The sequence below is a fragment of the Notamacropus eugenii genome, chromosome 2, assembly GCF_028372415.1.
Source record: "Notamacropus eugenii isolate mMacEug1 chromosome 2, mMacEug1.pri_v2, whole genome shotgun sequence".
In the NCBI taxonomy this organism is placed as follows: domain Eukaryota; kingdom Metazoa; phylum Chordata; class Mammalia; order Diprotodontia; family Macropodidae; genus Notamacropus; species Notamacropus eugenii.
In genome coordinates, this window is record NC_092873.1 from 32,842,593 (window position 1) to 32,865,330 (window position 22,738).

Sequence of the window (22,738 nt, forward strand, 5' to 3'; positions counted from 1 at the left end):
AGAAAGATAGATTTCTATACCTCTTTACCTGTATTTCTTATTTACCAGTTATATGCAGTAACAATTCTCAACATTCATTTCTAATACTTTGAATTCCAACTTCTCTCCCTTCCTCCCTCCCCACCCATTCCCACTGAGAAAGCAAGCAATTCAATACAAGTTATATATGTGTTGTTCTGCAAAAGACTTCCATAATAGTCATGTTGTGTAAGACTAACATTTGCCCTCCCTTCTGTCATCCCCCTTATCCCACTTGTCCCCTTCTCCCCTACTTTCCTGTAGTGTAAGATAGATTTTCATACCAAATTTAGTGAGTATGTTATTCCTTCCTTAAGCCATATGTGAAGAGAGTAAGCTTCACTTTTTCCCTCTCACCTCCTCCCTTTTCTCCTCCATTGAAAGACATTTTTCTTATCTCTTTCATGAGTGATTTGATTTATTTCTCCCTTTCTCCTCCCAATATATTCCTCTCTCATCCCTTAATTTTATCATTTTTATGCATTTCATCCCTTCTCATTCAACTCAACCTGTGCTCTCTGTCTATATGTGTGTGTGTGTGTGTGTGTGCGTACACAATCCCTCCACCTATCCAAATACTGATAAAAGTCTCAAGAGTTACAAATACTATCTTTCTATGTAGGAATATAAACAGTTCAGCTTTAGAAAGTCCTTTATGATTTCTCTTTCCTGTTTACCTTTCCATGCTCCTCCTGATTCTTGTGTTTGAAAGTCAAATTTTCTCTTCAGTTCTGGTCTTTTCATCAAGAATGCTTGGAAGTCCTCTATATCATTGAATGATCATTTTTCCCTGGAAGTATTATACTCAGTTTTGTTGGGTAGGTGATTCTTGGTTTAATCCTAGTTCCTTTGACTTCTGGAATATCATATTCCAAGTGCTTCTATCCTCTAATGTAGAAACTGCCAGATCCTATCTTACCCTGACCACATTTCCACAATACTGGAATTATTCTTTCTAGCTGATTGCAATATTTTCTCCTTAACCTGAGAACTCTGAAATTTGGCCACAATATTTCTAGGAGTTTCTCTTTCAATATTTATTTTTTCCTCTGGTTCTAGAATATCAAGGCAGTTTTCCTTGATAATTTCATGAAAGATGGTGTCTATGCTTTCAGGTAGTCCCATAATTTTTAAATTGTCTCTCCTGGATCCATTTTCCATTCAATTGTTTTTTTTCAATGAGATATCTCACATTATTTTCCATTTTTTCATTCTTCTGGTTTTGTTTTGTAATTTCTTGGTTTATTGTACAGTCATTAGTTTCCCTCAGCTCCACTCTCATTTTTAAAGAACTATTTTCTTCAATGAGCTTTTGAACCTCCTTTTCCATTTGGCTGATTCTATTTTTTAAAGGCTTCTTCTCCTTTTTGGCTTTTTGGACCTCTTTTTCCAATTGAGTTAGTCTATTTTTAAAGGTGTTATTTTCCTCAGAATTTTTTGGGTCTCCTCTGGCAAGCTCTTGACTCGCTTTTCAAGCTCTTCTGTGGCCTGAGCCCATTGTATATTCATTTTGGAAGTACTGGATGCAGAAGCCTTGACTTCCTCTGACAGTATGCATTGTTCTTCCTCATCTGAAAGGATGGAAGGAAATACCTGTTCACCAAGAAAGTAATCTATGATCTTATGTTTTTTTTCCCCTTTTGGGGGCATTTTCTCTGCCAGTTACTTCTAAATCCTTTGTTAAGAGGAGGGTCCTAGTGTTCCTCTTCACTCCAGGACCAGGCCCAGGCTGAAATTCAGATCATCTGCTCAATTCCCCCAGGGGCTTTAAGTTGAGCAGGTCCCACAATGGAGGCTGCTGCCTGACTCGACCACTGTCACGCAGCACTGCTGCTTGGCTGCTGCTGCTGCTGTAGCTGCTTGGGGCCCATGCTAGGGATGACCCTGCTCCCTTCTCGCCCACTTGGGTAAGCCTTCTTGCTGACCTTTGAAATTTTCTTTCATGCTTGTGGGTTGAGGGTTTCTGAGACGCTCTCTGCTAGGGATTCTGCCCTGGAGACCTCTTCTGGTCCCGTTCCTCTCTGTGCCATATGGTCAAAGCTGGGCTCCACTCTGCTCAGCATCCCATAGTATAGACCTTTTCTGTCAGCCTACCAGGTTACCTTTGGCTGGAAATCTCTTTCACTTTGCCTTCTGTAGCTTCTGCTGCTCTAGAATTTGTTGAGAGTCTTTTTTACAGGTATTGTATGGTATTGTATAGTAAGAGCAATTAATATAAAAGATATGAAAATAGCAGAGTAAAAAAAGGAATTTGCATACAGGTGCGTATTAATGTTAAATGATACTATAAAAAAACTAAGATTAATAAATCTAAAGAATCAAAAGGAATCTGGTTTGGCCTTTATCAACTAATGAAAACATGAACATAAGAAGAATAGTATGTGCTAATGAAAAGTAAACAAGTTAGAATATATGAATAAAGAAAATATGCATTTTCTTTTTTAAAAAAATTTAAGTTTATTTATTTAACTTATAACATTCATTTTCAAAAAATTTTGGGTTCTAAATTTTCTCCCCATTTGTCCCCTCCACCCACCCCAAAACACCAAGCATTCTGATTGCCCCTATCACCAATCTGCTCTCTCTTCTATCGTCCCTCCCTTCCCTTGTCCCTATCTTCCTATCTGGCCCTGTAGGGCCAGATAACTTTCTATACCCCATTACCTGTATTTCTATTTCCTAGTAGCAAGAACAGTACTCGACAGTTGTTCTTAAAACTTTGAGTTCCAGCTTCTCTTCATAGCTCCATCCCCACCCATTCCCTTTGGAAGGGAAGCAATTCAATACGGGCCATATCTGCGTATATTTGCAAATGACTTCCATAGTAGTCATGTTGTGTAAGACTAACTATATTTCTCTCCATCCTATCCTGCCCCCCATTGCTTCTATTCTATCTTTTGATCCTGTCACTCCCCAAGAGTGTTGACTTCAAATTGCTCCCTCCTCCCATTGCCCTCCCTTCCATCCTCCCCCCCCAACCTGCTTATCCCCCTTCTCCCCCACTTTCCTGTATTGTAAGATAGGTTTTCATACCAAAATGAGTGTGCATTTTATTCCTTCCTTTAGTTGAATGTGATGAGAGTAAACTTCATGTTTTTCTCTCCCCTCCCCTCTTTTTCCCTCCATTAAAAAGTCTTTTGCTTGCCTCTTTTACGAGAGGTAATTTGCCCCATTTCATTTCTTCCTTTCTCCTCCCAATATATTTCTCTCTCACTGCTTAATTTCATTTTTTAAATATATGATCCCATCCTATTCAATTCACTCTGTGCTCTTTGTCTCTGTGTGTGCGTGTATGTATGTGTGTATGTGTGCGTTCGTGTGTGTGTGTGTGTATGTAATCCCACCCACTACCCAGATACTGAAAAGTTTCAAGAGGTACAAATATTGTCTTTCCATGTAGTAATGTAAACAGTTCAACTTTAGTAAGTCCCTTATGACTTCTCTTTGCTGTTTACCTTTTCATGCTTCTCTTCATTCTTGTGTTTGAAAGTCAAATTTTCTTTTCAGCTCTGGACTTTTCATCAAGAATGCTTGAAAGTCCTCTATTTCATTGAAAGACCAATTTTTCCCCTGAAGTATTATACTCAGTTTTGCTGGGTAGGTGATTCTTGGTTTTAGTCCTAGTTCCTTTGACTTCTGGAAGATCATATTCCCTGCCCTTTGATCCCTTAAAGTAAAGCTGCTAGATCTTGTGTTATTCTGATTGTATTTCCACAATACTTGAATTGTTTCCTTCTAGCTGCTTGCAATATTTTCTCCTTGACCAGAGAACTCTGGAATTTGACCACAATATTCCTAGGAGTATCTCGTTTTGGATTTCTTTCAGGTGGTGATCGGTGGATTCCTTGAATACTTATTTTGCCCTCCGGTTCTAGAATATCAGGGCAGTTTTCCTTCATAATTTCATGAAAGATGATGTTTAGGCTCTTTTTTTGATCATGGCTTTCAGGTAGTTCCATAATTTTTAAATTGTCTCTCCTGGATTCATTTTCCAGGTAAGTTGTTTTTCCAGTGAAATATTTCACTTTATCTTCCATTTTTTCATTCTTTTGGTTTTGTTTTGCGATTTCTTGGTTTCTCATAAAGTCATTAGCCTCCATCTGTTCCATTCTAATTTTGAAAGAACTAATTTCTTCAGTGAGCTTTTGAATCTCCTTTTCCATTTGGCTAATTATGCTTTTTAAAGCATTCTTCTTCTCATTGGCTTTTTGAACTTCTTTTGCCAATTGAGTTAGCCTATTTTTCAAGGTGTTATTTTCTTCAGCATTCTTGTGGGTCTCCTTTAGCAAGGTGTTGACCTGCTTTTCATGCTTTTCTTGCATCTCTCTCATTTCTCTTTCCAGTTTTTCCTCCACCTCTCTAACTTGATTTTCAAAATCCTTTTCGAGTTCTTCCATGACCTGAGACGACTGAATATTTATTTTGGATGTTTGAGATACAGAAGCCTTGACTTCTGTGTCTTTCCCTGATGGTAAGCCTGGCAAGCTCTTGACTCGCTTTTCCAGCTCTTCTGTGGCCTGAGCCCACTGCATACTCATTTTGGAAGTACTGGATGCAGAAGCCTTGACTTCCTCTGACAGTATGTATTGTTCTTCCTCATCTGAAAGGATGGGAGGAGATATCTGTTCATCAAGAAAGTAACCTTCTCTGGTCTTATTTTTTTTTCCCTTTTCTGGGAGTTTTCCCAGCCAGTGATTTGACTTCTGAGTGTCCTTTCCACACCCACCATGCCTCCATATCCTGCCAGCCAGCGCTTTGGGTCTGAGATTCAAATGCTGCTTCCTAGCCTCAGGGCTTTTGGTGGGGCTGGGGCTGCTATTCAGTGTGAGATTAAGGTCAGGTGCTCAGGTGGGGGTAGGGCCGCCACACAAGGCTTGGTTCCCTCAGGGAGTTTATGCTTGGTTTGGGAGCCCCTGTGCACTGCTGCCTCTCAAGGGGACCTGAGATATGGGGACACCCCACTTCCCTCTCAGCCAGCCAAGAAGACTCTCTCTCTGACGTTTGCTACCTGTGGGTGGAGGGACCTGCATGGCTGCTGGAGATTCTGTCCCTGAAGCCTGCTCAGATCTGCTCCTCTTGGTGCTGCGTGGCCAAAGCAGGGCTGGGCTCTATTCTGGGTCCAGTGCGTGACGGACCCTTCACTTCAGTTCTTCAGGTCTCCCTGGAACAGAAATCTCCTCTGCTCTGTGGCTTCTGCTGCTCCAGAATTTGTTGGGAATTCTTCTTTACAGGTATTTTATGGGCTGTGGGTTTCAGAGCTAGCATATGTGTGTCTTTCCACTCGGATGTCTTAGCTCCTCCCCCCATTATGCATTTTCAAAAAGTGAGTTAGTGATATGAGGTGTATTCATGTTTGTCTCTGTGAAATGAAATAAATACATTTAAGCATACCAAATCACTAAGGAAGCTTAGTTGCTTATATAAAATTTCAAAGTCTCTATTAAAATACGTTTTAAAAATATTTGTTACGTATCCTTGGATAAAAGTAATACGGAGCCACAATTCGCCTCCCTTTCTCATTTATTTCACTGTCCTGAAAGAAGTTAAATGCGTTTTATATTATGCCTAATGGTGTAAATTTATTATTATGAACTTGAGAAGCACCAGCAAGCATTAATAATCTTAATGCAAAGAACAGCAGCAATAACCACCACAAAAGCCCTTCTAGAAAGCCTAAATCTCTCCTATATAGACACAGCCTGTTTTTGATTTCTATATTGTAGCTTTTAAATTTGACATCAAATTTCCAGTTCTTCCATTTTAATGTCTCTTTCTGCACTTTCTTTTTCTCTGCTTAAGTGTATTAATCATTTGATACTTTTCCTTTTTTAAAAAGTTTCTTTTTTCATTTTCTTATGCCTACCACTATCCTATTTCCCACTCATTTTTCTTCACTTTCACCTTGTAACAGCAAGCACCTCAACATAAACAGGTGGTCCAGCTATCATAAGTTTTTAGATCTGCATTCATAAAAGAAAGCACCATTCAAAGGATGAACAGTCACTTATCAAGCACAGGTATCAGAGAAAATCAAAATTTCATAGAAAATACAGAGAAATCAAAAGTCAACACACATGCTTCCAAAATGTCTGACCACTACATACCTACATAGTTAACAGAGAAGGAAGCATCTACTTCTGGTTTTAGCCAAAGGAGGGGGGTGAGCACTCCTTAATGGATTCCTAGAGTCTCTCTGGCCGAAGAAACTCATCCAGTCAGTAAGCCCCAAAGTAAAACCTCACCCTCAGAGTATTTACATACTTTTTACAGCCAGAGGGCATAACCCTCTGACCCAGTGCCTCAATAGAAAAAAAAAGTACTTGAGATCCTCCTACAAAACAACTCCCTCAATCAAGCTTCCCACAATGGGTAGGTCCGTCAGTGGGTGGAAAGGTCACATTTTTCAATCACAGACATTTTTAGTAAAACACAGACAGGAAAAGATCCTATTTTACTTGCCATTACACATCTCCAAAGAAAGTGCTCTTAGAAGAAATAAGAATATGACTGTGCAAAATGTATATTTTCCCTTTGTGTGAAAATTCATTTCTGCATTTTAACCCCTATTAGTTCTCCACTTTGACATCTTAATCGTGCAGATGTTGTCAGCTGAAGGGGCAGCCAAAAGCTTTCAAATTCTGTGTTTCTTACCTAAGAATTATCATTACATTCTACAAATCAGGAAGCTGTATGTGACTTCACTGAAGTCCTACTTTGAATGTGGCAGAATGGCTGCTATGTTATATTCAATGGTAATGCCCATCTTAAACTCCTCAATGTGGAATGGGAATGTGGTGGGTAAAAACAATAATAGTTTATGAATTAAGGGACTAATGCTGTATAGTGAATAATGCTGAATATTCAAAAGTCAAATAAATTCAGGGAGTTTATATTTATATAATATAAGTACCATTAAAATAAGCTTATTGTATCAAAATAAATAATAAATTTAACATTGGGAAAGAAAAATTTTCTAAAAATTTAAAATCTCAGTTATAGAAAATCTAAAGATGACTTTGAAAAGGTGACTCTTATCCAAGGATAAAGTTGTGAGTTTGCTTTGACAGACTACTGTGAACATCAATACATAAGGTTCTGCACCAGATTTCTTTTGTTTCTTCTTTTGTTTTCCTTCAAAAGAAAATTGAGCTTAATCTGTAGGGTAAATGAGGAATGATTGATGTATAAATATCAAAATCATCAATAGCCATAGTAAAATAAGTGGACTTCATCCTCTTGACCATTAAGTGTATTTTTGAGGAGGAAACTTCTGTTTTTGAGAAGCTGAATGGAGCAGCATTTGTAAATGTGGATTGGTTCAGGGATGGATACCAAGTCTCTAAAGACCCTAAGTGTGACTACATCATTTAACATTCATAAATCATTTTCACTGGGATGTATTGCATAGCATCTATTGTGAAGATTAACTTCACAGAGTACCCTGATAACATCAGCTAGTGGGTTCTAAAGGATAGTTTGAGTTATACAGTCTGCATTGACAAAATGTGATACTTCAGTCTATGCAGTGGCCAGGTGTTTGTGGCTTGAGTTAAAGTCTCATTCATGATTTGGATTCATCCTCTTGAGATAAAATGGACCTGAAGAAGTCTAGGACATCCTCAAGAAAGTAGATATTTATTTAAAATTTGTAGACCCAGGACTTTCTAGAGCCATCTGGCCAAGTCCAGCCACATGCCTTTAAAAATAACTCTAAGCAAATTCTGGCAGCAGAACCCATAGAATGACCGAGTGAAGCAAATCTCCACCCTAAGACAGCCTGGAAGGTCCCAGGGAAGTGTCTGGGGGCAGGGCGCAGTCCAGCTTGGGCCGTGCTTGCACAAACAGGACTTGAGCAAGCCTTGGGGAGACTGAATTTTTCACACCTATAGCACTTTCCAGACTTCAGGACACCAAAACGCCAAGGAGAAATTGTAAGGTCAGTAGAAAAAGCCTGTGGGATCAGTGTGGGAGAGTGGAGTGGTCCAGCCTCAGCCCCAGGGCAGCAGAAGGGAAAGGGGACAGAGGAACTCACAGAAGCCACAGCAGCAGCAGGGTGAGAGTCAGCGACTGTTTCTGGAGCTCTACATCCACAGATTGTAGAGGAATCGAGAGGCTGAGGGTACATCCCCATATCCACCAGAAGCAGAGATCTACCTTAACAAAGAGCTCAAAAATCAAGTAAATAACTGGAGAAACGAGCAAAAACCAGAATAAGAATCAGAATATACAATCTTACTTTGGTGACAAGGAAGACCAAAGCATGCAAACAGAAGAAAAAAAAGTCAAAGCTCCTCCATCTAAAGCCTCCAAGAAAAATATGAATTTGTCTGAGGTCATGGAAGAGCTCAAAAATGATTTTGAAAATCAAGTAAAGAGAAGCAGAGCAAAAATTGGGAAAAGAAATGAGAGTGATGCAATAAAATCATGAAAAACGAGTCAACTGCTTGCTAAAGGAGACCCCAAAAATGCAGAAGAAAATGCTGAAAAACACATTAAAATATAGACTAAGCCAAATTGCAAAAAAACCCCAAATAAACAAAAACAAAACAAAACAAAAAGCCAATAAGGAGAAAAATGCCCTGAAAAGCAGAATTGGAAAAGGAGGTTCCAAAGCTCACAGAAGAAAATGATCCCTTAAAGGTTAGAATAGAGCAGATGGAAGCTAATGACTTTATGAAAAAATCAAGAAATTGTAAGAGAAAACCAAATGAATGAAAAAATAGCAGGTAATTTGAAATATCTCATTGGAAAAACAACACACCTGGAAAATAGATCCAGGAGAGACAAGTTAAAAATTATGGGATTACCTGAAAGCCATGATCAAAAACAGAGCCTAGATATCATCTTTCATGAAATTATCAAGGAAAACTGCTGCAGTATTCTAGAACCAGACAGTAAAATAAATATTGGAAGAACCCTCTGATTGCCTCCTGAAAGAGATCCAAAAGAAAAATTCCTAGGAATATTGCAGTCAGCTTCCAGAGTTCCTAGGTCAAGAGAAAATGTTGCAAGCAGCCAGAAAGAAGAATTTGAGTATTGTGGGAATACAATAACACAAGATCTAGCAGCCTCTATACTAAGGGATCAAAGGACTTGGAATGTGATATTACAGAAGTCAAAGGAGCTAGGAATAAAACCAAGAATCACCTACCCAGCAAAACTGAGTGTAATACTTCAATGATCTTTCAATGAAATAGAGGACTTTCAAGCATTCTTGATGAAAAGACCAGAGCTGAATAGGAAATTTGGCTTTCAAACACAAGAATCAAGAGAAGCATGAAAAGGTAAAAAAGAAAGAGAAATCATAAGGGACTAACTAAAGTTGAACGGTTTATATTCCCACATAGAAAGATAATATTTGCAACTTTTGAGACTTTTCTCAGTATCTGGGCAGTTGGTGGGATGATATATATGTAGACAGAGGACACAAGTTGAGTTAAATGGGAAGGGATGATATCTAAAATAACAAAATTATGGGATAAGAGAGGAATATATTGGGAGGAGAAAGGGAGAAATGGAATGGGGGAAATTTTCTCTTATAAAAGAGGAAAGAAAAAGCTTTTCCAATGGAGGGGAACAAACGAAGATGAGGGGGGAAAAGGAATGCTTCCTCTCATCACATTTGGCTTAAGGAGGTAATAATATGCACATTCAATTTTGTATGAAAATCTATCTTACACTACAAGAAAGCAGGGGAGAAAGGGATAAGCGGGATGTGTTGAGGGATGATAGAAGTGAGGGCAAATGGGAAGAGGTGTTAATTTGCAGTAAATCCTTTTGGAGAGGGACAAAGTCAAAAGAGAGAATAGGATAAATGAAGGGCAGAATAGGATGGAGGGTTAGTCTTTCACGACATGACAGTTTTGGAAGTCTTTTGCATAACTACACATATTGAATTGCTATATTGAATTGCTTGCCTTCTCAGTGGGGATGGGTGGGGAGGTGTTCGGCCTTGAGGCCGAAGGGCTACCTGAGCCTTTTCTTACCTGTCGTCCAGGTCTTCGGGGATCAACCGGATAAACGTGTTGAGAGAAGAGACTTTCCAGAGTCGAACAAGGGTTAGGCTTTATTCAGGATCTTAGTTACATGTGCAGGGTGAATTCTTCCTCAGGAGAGAGGAATCCTCCTCCTCCCAAGGGGCAAAGATCGTACAGCAAGAGGATGGGAGCGGGAGAAGGGAAGAACCTTCTGCCCTCTAAGGGCCCCTCAGCGTGAAGAGCGCCTTCAGGCTTTCCTGTCCCTACTTAAGCTCTCCTGCTGCATAGTTTGCACGTGAATACCGTGCCTGCTCTCAGCCCTTAGCTAGTCAACAACAGGTGTGCTCAGACCATGGGCCAATCTCAAGGGTGGGATGCTCTCCCCATCAAGTTTCCCACTGAGAAGAGGCAGAAATGCACTAGATAGCCCGTGTCTCACGCCTCAATTCCCAGCTGTTCCCTGGGGGGGCCTCATGAGAACTCTGAGGTTTAGAAGTCCTCACCTTTACCTGCCCGAGACTGTCCACGTGAAAACTGAGCTTACACCCCCAACAGGGAGGGAGGAAGGGAGAGAAGTTAGAACTCAAAGTTTTAAAACTGAATATTAAAAATTGTTTTACATTCAACTGAGAAATAAGGAATACAGGTAATGGGGTATAGAAATCTATCTTACCCTAAAAGAAAATAGAGGAGATGGGGATAAGTGAAGGGAGGGTTGTGATAGAAGGGAGGGCAGATTGGGGGAAGAGATAATCAGAATGCACGGTGTCTTGGGGTGGGGGGGGCAGGGAGAGATGGGGAGAAAATTTGGGACTCAAAATCTTGTGGAAATGAATGTTGAAAACTAAAACTAAATAAATAAATTTAAAAAAAGAAAATTGAAAAGAAGAAATGGACAATGGAAAAGACCCTGATACCAATTATAATAGTTTCTTCCAGTAGTTAAACCAATGTAAATTAACTGCTACAAAGAAACCAAAAAAAAAAAAATGCGTATACTGGAGCGGTAGCAGTGTTACTGTTACTGTCCTCTATTCTCTAACAAGGTCCTCTCTGACACCTGAAGCTCATGTGCTTCCCTATTGAGCTCCTGCATGTGCTCTTGCTCTTACCCATGAGTTCTTGCTCCATGGTATTATGCCCCCATTCAGTACCATGGGCCTTCCTTCAGAAGTAGCTAGTGTAGAGCTTTAGAGAGCTGATGCAGGTCCTGTACTTGCTGCTGCACTGGAACCTAGATGAAAGCCTCAGACACTCACACTGGTGAAGTTCATTTGTGACCCTTTGGTACAGGTTGTGCTGAGCAAAGGGATGCACGGTGGCTTTTTTACCCTCTACTTCACTTTTGGCCTTGCAGTCACTCTTGGTATTCTTATTGCTGGCCAAGAGTCTGGAACCCACCTGAATCTAACTGTGGTCTTTGCTATGTGTTTCCTGCAAGGGAGCCTGGAATCAAGATCCGCATTTATGCACTGAACCAGATAGTGGGGAACGGGACACTTCCTAGGGGTTGTATTGTTATTTGGGCTTTACTATGATGCAATTTGATCGTTTGCTGATGATGAACTCTTTGTCTCTGACCCCAGTGGCATATTTGGGCTTTACTATGATGCAATTTGATCATTTGCTGATGATGAACTCTTTGTCTCTGACCCCAGTGGCATTGTTGGATTCTTTACCAGCTATCCCTCTGGTCACTTGGACATGATCAATGACTTTTTTGACCAGATCACTGGCATAGCATCCGTTTTCATCTGTGTGTTGGCTTTTGTGGACCCAACAACAACCCAGTTCTCCAAGGTCTTGAAGCCCTTACTGTTGATTTGATGTCCCTAGTTACTGGTAAATTCATGGCCTTCAGCTCTGGTTATGACTAGGCATGACTAGACATTTGGTGATTGATCTCTATTGTCTCAATACTTCTTAGTTCCGTTTGTGGAGCTTTAGTCTATCAGCTCATGATGAGATTTTACCTGGTGGGATTTACACTTCCTTCCACAGAGCAGGAGAACTTAGATCTGGCTCACATGAAACACAAAGAACGGGTATGAGTTCAGAGTTACAATCCTCTCTCCCTCCAGGATCCACATTCCCTCACCTAGGAACCAACACTACCTTGGCCTTGGAACATACAAATGGATTCTACCTATGTGCAAACCTCTGAACCTCAAATTGTGAGTTATCCCACAACACACACACACACACACACACACACACACACACACAAACAAACAACGCTTGGCAAATTAATATCTCTCTGAAAAGGTTCTTCTATTCTCTGCAACTGTCTTTCTTCTGGTCTCTCTCCTTTCTAGGACATATACAACTGTATGTTCCCTCTCCCTTACACAAATCAGCCATAGCCTCATCTATCAGGTCCCTATCTCTCCCAGTTCTCTTGCCCTGGGCAACCTTTCCTGGAGGCTATGTTTAGCAATAAAACTCCCCTTAAACTTATTCTCCCTCCCTACAGTAAATGCATCATTGGAAATTGTAGTCAGTATGAATTCACAAGGGATATTGGATTTAAGACAAGGTCCAAGATTGACAGACCTGAAGTAAGATATTTCCCAGAAAGAAGATATTACTTTGAGTTCCTGGATGGTGCTCCAGAGGGAAAAGGAGAGGGGAAGACAATGGGTAATAGCTCAGCAGATGTGTGAATGGGTCCAGATACTTGAGAGATACATAGCTGTGAAGGTAGTTAGAGATGCACAAGGGCGTTTTAGCCTTAAGAAAGTCCCAGAATAATTCATCTACTCATTCATTCAATCAATCAATCAATCATTCATTGATTCTTTGATATGGGAGAGGCTCAAATGAAAGGGATTCTAAATGCAGACGTGTTAGCTGCATGAGAGGAGTGCAAATGTAAGAGAAGGCCAAATATGCAGTGTGTGTGTGTGTGTGTGTGTGTCTATGTGTGTGTGTGTCCGTGTATATTAGGGATTACAGATATATGTCAATGAAAATATATTTGTGTAAGGGAGAGGGAACATACAGTTGTATATGTCCTAGAAAGGAGAGAGACCAGAAGAAAGACAGTTGCAGAGAATAGAAGAACCTTTTCAGAGAGATATTAATTTGCCAAGCGTTGTTTGTTTGTGTGTGTGTGTGTGTGTGTGTGTGTTGTGGGATAACTCACAATTTGAGGTTCAGAGGTTTGCACATAGGTAGAATCCATTTGTATGTTCCAAGGCCAAACCATGACCTGAGAGGGTATGTGCTAAATTAAGGTGTATGTTTCATTATGGCAAATGTTACAGCTGTACTCAGGGCCTTCCTTCCCAGTCCCATGCTTCTTGTTCCTTGCTCCTGGATTTTCTCATTGTCTCCAGGCATTCTCTGGATGACTCAGATGAGGATGCCTATTCCTTAAATACTCCTTATTTGCTGTGTGGATACCCACACAATAATACACTCTTTCCTTTTTTTTAAGATATTTACACAGAAAAATAAATGAATGGATGGATGGATAGATGGATAGATACATGATAAATAGATAGATAGATAGATAGATAGATAGATAGATAGATAGATAGATAGATAGATAGATAGATAGATAAATGGTACAGGTTCAATGAATATCTGAGATATATTGGTGAATGAAACAAAATCCAATATAAACAAAATAAACAGAATTCTATAAGAAGCAAACAGGCTCAGTACCTAGATACCCTTACGATCTTCTCTAAACACCTTTTGCATATCATGTATTGGCCAAAACTCTTTGCACTTCGTAAAGGAAAAAAGAATCATGAAAACAGGCCCAAACACAGGGAGCTCATATTGTCTTAGAGGAGTAGACACGTAAATAGATTCTTGAAATATACAAGAGCAGAGGGAAGAAAGTTTCATAAGCTAAGAAAGCAGAGGCTGGAAACAAGGGTGAGAGCAGGAGAAACATGCTGTAGAAAGTAGGATTTTACCTGTCAACCAGACTGGAACCAACCTCTCACCTGTGGGTGATGGGGGCTGAACAAACAGCGGGGTAGAGACAGGAGATTCAAGATACAAAACAGAAGCTTAATTAATTAATACATTAGTGATGTATGCATATGGAAACTCTCCCTCTTAAGAAGGAGGTCTTAACATGCTGGACTGAAGGCAGGTCTTATACACATCTTGGACTGGACCACAGTCTTGTGAGAACAATATTGTCCCAAGTCCTGGGGATCATGCACACCCTGCAGGGCACAGAAACTGAATTTTGTAATGGGAGCAGGACTGCAGCATCTCCCAGTGAGAAGGAACACGGATTATGAATATGTGATGGATGGCCCTGAGGAAAAAGCAGGAACTAAATACCTCAGTGAACACCAGGTGTTCACCAAGCAATACACTTTGCCATAGGATGATTATCAACCTGAGTGCAAAGGATTATTGTTATGTAAAGTACAGGATGTAGCCAGTTTGTTGGGTCTTACCTCTGAGAAACAGGCTATCTCCAGTATATTTTAACTTGCCTAAATCTTAATTAAAAATGGGAAAACTAAGAGGAAAGTAGAACAGTCCAGATATACCAAAAAGCAAGCGCAAAGAAATGGAGGCTGAATTTGGAGTGGCATTTCCCAGATATTGTATATAAGCAAGGACAGCCACATATCGGAGTTGATGGAGGGGACTGAAGTATAAGAAGAGTAAAATTTCAAGGAGGAACCATGTTATTAAAAAAACATTATTATATGTCAAACAGAAATTTCCATTAGATGCTGAAAATTGTAGGGACTGATCTGTTGCTCTCCGCATGGACCAGTAGCAGAAGAATCCATTAACTCAAAACTTTCAATTCCCCTTAGTGGTTGTTCCTCTTATTAAGCACTGACAATCAAATCAACATTGCATGTGGAAGCAGAGGTCATGGGCTTAGCCACATCCCTGTTCCAACACATATGACTTTAGGGGCACTTTACATCTTTAAGTCGAAGTTTCCACAACCATAAAATGAGATTATAATAGATGACTTCTGTCATTCCTTTTGTGATTTGATGGCAAAATTTCTCCTATTCAGATAAGAAATAATGATAATTTAAACTTCTTTGAAATTTTCCCAGTCTTTTCTCAGGACCTAACTGGAACAAGTGTGTCTATCCCCTGTATTATTAAAGACACTCTTCATGACCTGCTTAACAAACCCTCCATTTTATGTGTGAATCATTTTCAGTTCACTCAGCCTGTCCTCCTGTGATATGATCTGAAATCTCTTCATCATCCTAGTTGATCTCCCTTGGATACTGGCCAGGTGGTGAATGTGTTTTCTAACAAGCTCACCTAGAAAAACAACAACCAAAAAAACCCTCCAAATGTATATGGGCCACAATCAAACAAACAAAAACAGTGTAGTACTGTAACCACTGTAGTCTGAGAAATTCTACTTTGATTAATTCAGTCTTAGATTGCTTATTGATTAATACTGAATTTGAATCACAAAAATATATTTTACATAAATTTCTCTATCCATATTTTCCATTCAAAGTTATTTTTTGAATAGAAGGCTGCATGTTTATATTTTCCCTATTAAATCTAATTTTACTAATTTTTTCCAATGTCATAAATTGTTACTATCCTTTTAGACCCTCTTTTTCATCTGATATGCTATCTGTTGGGTTAATTATAAATTGTGTTAGCTTAACATTTATGCTTCCTTCAAGTCATTGAATCAACCTATAACCCTGTTTACACGCAAAGAAAATCCCAAATGTAGCAATGAAGAGCCAGATGAGACTGAAACAAGTCAACAGTTTATCATGTAAAGTGTTATCTGTATATCTTACTGTTGTATTAATAACAAATTTCATTAGCTTTTCATGATGCTTTTACCAGTTCACTGGATAAATTGTTTAGAAGATATGAATCTAACTATTATCCCTAAGACATTTTACCAAAAGGAATGAACTTATATTTCCCTCTGCAATCTTTTCATATTCCCTTACTTCATCATATTCTGGCGAAATGATTCCCCTAAGATAAACTCCCAAAGAAGTTTTGAAGCAAAACAAATCTCGTTTTACCCCAAAGAAGGTTTAATAGCACTGGGAGTTAAACTTGTATAAAGAGAAAACTGAATCTCTAGTTGAAGGAACTTTGAGGAAAGTTAACAATGAGAAGCTCGAGAGAAGAATATTGTTCTATGAAGTTGTACAACTGATCAAGCCCTGTGACCTGATGAGACAGAGAGTGTGGAAATTATTTTTAATATCTATTTGAATTACTGGGCATGTGTCATTTCTATCATGAGGTCCTATAGATTTGGTATGTATATTTTGTTCCGTATCTTGAACTGAGTTTTCATAAGTTGAAACACTGTGGTTCCTGTCAGCAAAATAATTGCTTCTTTTTAATTAAAGAAAGTACTTTATTTTTTCCAGGGGTCCTCTTCCAAAAAAGCAGCAAGTGAATGTATCATTCCTTTAATTATAGATTTCAAGTGATTGGGTCTTTGAGAGAACAACTGGGTTTCATACCATCACTAACTTCATAATGGCCAGATCCAGATATTAAATCCAGTTGCTTCGCATAATAATTTCAAATTAATTCAACACAAATTAATTCTCTGATGTTTTATACCTTGTATTTATGTGCCTTCAGTGGTGGTAGTATTAAGCCATGCAGGAGCACATTACAATGACAGGACAAATGTTTTCATGGCTTGTGCATGATCCATTGAGCCAAGGTTAGTGCCTACCACAAAGTGTTATTTTTTTTCAGTAGTTTCAATTATGTCTGAAACTGTGAACCCACTTGGAGTTTTCTTTGCAAAAATATTAGAGCAATTTACTATTTCCCTCTCTACCTCTTTTTATTGAAAGTAAATTGAGGCAAACACGGTTAAGTAACAAGACCAGGGCTGCATAGCTAGAAAAATTCTGAGCTTGAATTTTCACTCATGAAGATGAGTCTTCTGATTCCAGGAGAAGTGCTTCCACAGTGACATCTAGCTATCCTGCCATATGGGAAATACTCAATAAATGCTTGTTGACTGAATGATTGAGTGAATTAGGAGTAATTCTTTTTCCTCAACTGCTCTGCTCAAACATCATTTAAGGTTAAATTAATTTTAGGTTAACCTTACCACTATAAATTCAAGGAAGCAGATTACGGGATGAGAGAATTCAACTTGGAATGGGTCTTTAAAATCATTCAGTGTAATCTCTAAACCCCCACCCCAGAAATACAATGATGAAACTGTATCCCAAAGAGGTTATGATATACCAAAGAGCACACAGGTTATATAATGATTTAAGAGCATATCCTCTGGATATAATATAAGTAATTTTTCTACTGTTACTTTTTTTCATTTTTCTCAAGTTTCTCACCATATTTTGCTAATGTCTTTCTTTTTCAGATATGTTACTATTTCATATTTGTTTTAGTAATTGACCTTTAAAGTCTTACCACATGGCATAGGATCTTGAGGAAACGTGATGATTAGTAAAGTAAAAAAAAACAACAAGTCCATCTTTATATAAACACATGCTTCATGAGTTGCTGAGGTTAGGGAGAAACACTTCTCACTCTTCGCAATCTGAATTTATATCAGCAGCTCCTTGTAATTCCAAGACCCTAAAACTTTCTCTTCAGTTAAGTCATGCCTCCTCTCATTGTATTTTTTTTTTTTTAGGATTTCACAGTGTGGGACTATACTGATATTTTGGAAAAAATGTCTGGAAAAAACCATACTGCTGTGACTGAATTCATCTTACTAGGGCTAACAGACTCACCTCAACTTCAAGTGGTACTTTTTGTATTATTTTTGGTGATTTACACTCTCACAATGATGGGAAATGCAGGGCTGATTATACTAATCAAGATAGATCCTCAACTCCACACACCTATGTATTTTTTTCTAACCAGCTTGTCCTTAGCTGATATTTTTTACTCTTCAAATATCACTCCAAAGATGTTAGCTGACTTACTGTCTAAAAGGAAAGTCATCTCTTTTACTGGCTGTTTTCTGCAGATGTATGTGTTTATTGCCTTAGCAGCCACTGAGCATGTCCTGTTTGGATTGATGGCATATGACCGTTATGTGGCCATCTGTAATCCCCTGCTTTACCCAGTTATCATGTCAAGGACGGTGTGCCTGAAGATGGCAACGGGGGCCTTCACAGCAGGTTTCCTGAACTCAATTATTCATACGAGTCACATAAGTAGCTTATCCTTCTGTGACTCCAATGTCATCCATCACTTTTTCTGTGACACTCCCCCAGTACTAAAAATCTCTTGCTCTGATACTCAAATGAATGAAACTATCATTTTTGTTTTTGCTGGGACAACTATGCTAGGAACATTTATGCTCATCCTCACCTCTTATATCTATATCCTCTTTTCTATTCTACGCTTGCATTCAATTGAAGGGAGGCATAAAGCATTCTCTACCTGTGCTTCTCATATTACAGCCATTGTTATATTTTATGGAACTTCAGTTGTTACTTATTTGTGTCCAAATTCAAGCTACTCGCCAACTCAAGGAAATGTGATATCGGTATTCTACACAGTGGTTATCCCAATGTTGAACCCTTTAATCTACAGCCTGAGAAATGAAGAAGTGAAGAGGACCTTAAAAAATGCTATCACTAGAAAAAGTATGCTGACACTTATTTGACTTTTTCCTTATGATAATAAAGTAAATTATTATGGCGACATCTATTTTAACCTCTCTTTATCTTATTAACTGAAATAGGCTGAGAAGGTTGGTTGTGCCTTTTTCCCCCTTTTGGGGGAACGATTTAACATTCGGGGGTCTAATTTCACGAATTCTGGAGAACACCATGGCAATGAAAGCCACAGCAGTGAAACCAATAAATACACAAACAAATTAGTAAAAGAAAAATAATTTAAACTAAAATAGAATTAAATGCTTCTGGGGGGAGCGAGACTCATGCTTCTAACATGAGGGAAAATTCCAGATAATATACCCTACAAGTATTCAAACTTTATGGGGAGTTCCCAGAATCATATATTTATCTGGTTAGATATTCTAGACAAGAACACTGATTTTTAATATGAAATCAAGGCTTTTTTGGGGGGAGGGATGAGTAGTGCCACAATGGGTCAACAATTGGATCGTTGATAGCACATAATCAAAAAATGTTTGTAGATCATTTAATAAATCACAAGAGCCAGATAAATGAATTCTCTAGCTGGTTAAGTCTGATTGAGATATGTCTGAAGTCTTTTTCTTGTATATGTAAGAGTGGAGTTGATAGATCAAGATTAAAAGGTAAAAGGTGGTTTATCAACTGTTCTCCATTTCTACAAATTAAAAAAACTGGCTTACGTGCTTCCCTGTCAGTTGCATGACTATCTGAATTGTTTTATAATAACCACTCCTATCCAAGATGAGTATAAGCAAATTATATATTGCAAAAATTAGAGAACATTTGCCACAATAAATAGTGGTATCTTGCTTCTGCTCATTTTATTCTTCAGTATTTGTGCAAGTCTTTCAAGCTTTTGTAAAATCATTGAGATCACCATTTCTTATAATGAAGTAGTATTTCATCAAAATCACTTACCACAACCTGGTCAGTCATTACCCAGTTGATGGACAAAGCTGTTATTACTACTTCTTTGATACCACAAAGGGAGCTACTATAAATATTGTAGGAAATATAAGTTCTTTTCCTTTTCCCCTATTCATCTTTAATAATAGACCAACTACTGTTATTGCTGGGTGAAAGGGTATAAGAAGTTTGGTAACTGTTTTGCCGTAATTCCAGATTGCTCTCCAACCTTTTTGAATCAGTTTGCAATTCCACCAATAATGAATTAGTGTCCCAATTTTTCCACATCTTCTTCAACATTGTCACTCTTCCCTCCTTCATTTTAGCCAATATGATAGATGTGAAATGACATCTCAATGCTATTTTAATCTGCATTTCTCTAATCAATAACACATTTTATGAGTATATTCTTTTGATTCCTTCTTTGAAGATGGATTATTCATAGCATTTGGTCACTTATCAGTTGCAGGATGGCTCTTATTCCTACATATTTGAGAAATGAGACTTTTCTCCAATAAATCCAAAAATTTCTCCCCACTTTTCTACTCTCATTCTAATCTTGTCCATATTATTTTCATTTGTACGAAATCTTTTTTAACTAAATGCATTTGAGATTATGTATTTTACACCTAAATTTGTTGTGTAGAACCTCTCTATTCATAAATTGTTCACTTATCCATAAGTCTGATAAGTAATGTTTCTTGTTCTTTTGATTTTTTTTTTTTTTTGGAAATTGTCTCATTATACCAAGATCATGTATCCAATCTGACCATTTCCAGATAAACGATGTGAAATATTGGTCCATGTTCCATTTCTGTCATACTGTTCTCCCAACAATTTCTAGCAAACGATTAATTATTATCCCAAGTTCTTCAGTCTTTATTCTAGACAAATAAGATATTATGCATATTTGCAGCTATACATTGTATGCTGTAATGACAATCAAATTAAGATCTTCTGCTGTTTTTGTTTTTGCTAAAAGTGCCTCTGATTGACTAATGTGATTTGGGAGGATCTTTCCCACCCATTAACGGGCCGACTCATTGTGAGAAGCTTGAATAGGGGAGTGGTTTTTTTTTAAATTTTTTTTAAAATTTTTTTTATTTTTTTAAATTTTTTAATGTTTAACAATCACTGCCATAGAATTGAGATTTAATCCCCCCCACACCTACCTCCCACTACCCCCCTCCCTCCCCACGACTGCATATAATTCTGTATAAGTTCTACATATACTTTCCTATTGAGTACATTTTCACTATAGTCATGCTATGTAGTCGGACTAAAATAAATGGAAGTAATCATGTAACAAATCAAAACATGATACACAAAAACATACACATACACAAACATGATCTGCTACATTCTGCAAATGACTTCCATATTTCTTTCTCTGAGTGTGGAAGGCATTTTGCCTTAGAAAACCACCATTGGGATTTTTTTTTTAAATAAGTTCTTGCGTTGTTACGAAATTCCAAGTCTACCAGAAAAAACTCTTGCACACTGTGGTCGTTGCTGTGCACAAAGTTCTCCTTGTTCTGCTCCTTTCACTCAGCATCAGATCATATAAGGCCTTCCAGGCCTCTCTGAAGTCTTCTTGTTCATCATTTCTTATGGCACAATAGTACTCCATTACATTCATATACCATAATTTATTCAGCCATTCCCCAATTGATGGACATCCCCTTGACTTCCAGTTTGTGGCAACTACAAAGAGTGCTGCTATAAATATTTTTGTACATGTGGGCCCCTTTCCCATTTTTTATGATCTCTTGGGGATACAGTCCTAGTAGCAATATTGCTGGGTCAAAGGGCATGCACATTTTTGTAGCGCTTTGGGCATAGTTCCAAATTGATCTCCAGAATGGTTGGATGCACTCGCAGCTCCTCCAACAATGAATTAATGTTCCAGCTCTCCCACATCCTCTCCAGCAGTTATCATTTTCTTGTTCTTTCATGTTTGCCAATCTTATAGGTGTGATGTGGTACCTCAGAGTTGTTTTGATTTGCATCTCTCTAATCAATAGTGATTTAGAGCATTTTTTCATATGATTATAGATATCTTTAATTTCTTCTTCTGAAAATTGCCTGTTCATATCCTTTGACCATTTATCAATTGGGGAATGACTTGTATGATTATACATTTGAGTCAGTTCTCTATATATTCTAGAAATGAGGCCTTTATCCCCGAGCTCAGCTGCAAAAATTCTTTCTCAATTTACTACATCCCTCTGGATTTTGGTTGCATTGGGTTTGGTTGTGCAAAAACTTCTCAGTTTAATGTAATCAAAATTATCCGTTTTGCATTTCATAATGCTTTCTGTCTCTTCTTTAGTAAAAAATTCTTCCCTTCTCCATAAATCTGATAAATACACTATTCCTTGCTTCTCCAGTTTATTCATGGTATCAATCTTTATACCTAAATCATGCACCCATTTGGACTTCATTCTTGTGTACGGTGTCAGGTATGGGTCTATGCCTAATTTCCGCCACACTGTTATCCAGTTTTTCCAGCAATTTTTGTCAAACAATGAGTTTTTATCCCAGAAGCTGGGGTCCTTGGGTTTATCAAACAGAAGGTTGTTATATTCCTTGCCTACTGTGTCTTGAGTGCCAAGTCTATTCCACTTCTCTACCTCTCTGTTTCTTAGCCAATACCAAGTGGTTTTGATAATTGCTGCTTTATAGTACAATTTGAGGTCTGGTAGCGCTAGGCCACCTTCCCAAGCATTTTTTTTTCATTAGTCCCTTTGATATTCTGGACCTTTTGTTTTTCCAAATGAATTTTGATATTATTTTATCCAGCTCTAGAAAATAATTGTCTGATAGTTTAATTGGTATGGCACTAAATAAGTAAATTAATTTAGGTAGAATTGTCATTTTTCTTATATTAGCACGGCCTACCCATGAGCAACTAATGTTTTTCCACTTACTTAAATCTGACTTTATTCGTGCAAAAAGTGTTTTGTAATTGTGTTCATATAATCCCTGGGTTTGTTTTGGCAGGTAGACTCCTAAGTATTTTATACTGTCTACCCTAGCTTTAAATGGGATTTCTCTTTCTATCTCTTGCTGTTGGACTTTGTTGCTAACATATAGAAATGCAGAAGATTTGTCTGGGTTTATTTTGTAACCTGCAACTTTGCCAAAGTTGTTTATTATTTCAAGTAATTTTTTACTTGAATCTCTGGGATTCTCTAGGTAAATCATCATATCATCTGCAAAGAGTGATAACTTAGT

General features: G+C 38.2%; 1 protein-coding gene and 1 pseudogene across 1 annotated transcript; both read left to right on the top strand.

The window, feature by feature from the left end:
* The first annotated feature begins 1,896 nt into the window (after positions 1–1,896).
* LOC140522601 (aquaporin-3 pseudogene) lies at positions 1,897–12,046 on the top strand (annotated as a pseudogene).
* Positions 12,047–17,570: 5,524 nt separating this feature from the next.
* Positions 17,571–18,600, top strand: LOC140523457 (olfactory receptor 5F1-like). The gene has a single exon (XM_072638322.1). It carries the CDS (start codon positions 17,656–17,658, stop codon positions 18,598–18,600), a length of 945 nt encoding a protein of 314 aa, XP_072494423.1. The 5' UTR covers positions 17,571–17,655.
* Positions 18,601–22,738: the final 4,138 nt, after the last annotated feature.